Below are 579 nucleotides of genomic sequence, written 5' to 3' on the forward strand. Positions count from 1 at the left end.
TGTCCCCTGTCCCTGAGTGTCCCCAGAGTGTCCCCAGAGTGTCCCTGAGTGTCTCTGAGTGTCCCCAGTGTCCCTGAGTGTCCCCTGAGTGTCCCCAGTGACATCTCACCAGGAATTCCCATCAGGATTTGGGGCAGTACCATTGAAAATTCCCGGACAATTCCCCAAATCTGTCTCAAACACTGCACGGGGAGGGCACAGGTGACAGCAGCGATGTCCCCGGCGATGTCTCTGCCCCTATGTGAAACTTTCCTGCAGCAGCCTCGGGATGTCCTCGATGGCTTTGTGGCACCGCTCGGCCACCGCGCGGCTGCCGGGGCCACCGGGACCACCACGGTCACCACAGGGACTCAAGAGGAGATTGTCAATGTCCTCAAGTGTCCCCAGCAGGTGCTCCTTGGCCAGGCGGGTGCTGGCCTCCCACAGCTGCTCAAACTTGGCCACTTTGGCCATCAAGGCCTGGAGGACATCAGGGGACACCTCGTTTGTCCCCGTCAGGATGGCCTCGATGTCCCTGAGCTGCCACTCCATGTTCCAGCTGAACAAGGTGGCTCTGTCACACGTGGCCACCAAGCGCGG

The 579-nt window shown here is 60.6% G+C and overlaps 1 protein-coding gene across 1 annotated transcript in view; it reads right to left on the minus strand.

Moving 5' to 3' along the window:
• Window positions 1–9: 9 nt before the first annotated feature.
• The window catches only part of LOC115949191, a 2,996-nt gene continuing 2,426 nt past the window's right edge, over window positions 10–579 (minus strand). The window contains exon 3 of the mRNA XM_031065666.1: window positions 10–579. Coding sequence (XP_030921526.1) covers window positions 238–579 — 342 coding nt within the window. The 3' untranslated portion in view covers window positions 10–237.

Source organism: Geospiza fortis, unplaced genomic scaffold, assembly GCF_000277835.1.
Source record: "Geospiza fortis unplaced genomic scaffold, GeoFor_1.0 scaffold1173, whole genome shotgun sequence".
In the NCBI taxonomy this organism is placed as follows: Eukaryota; Metazoa; Chordata; class Aves; order Passeriformes; family Thraupidae; genus Geospiza; species Geospiza fortis.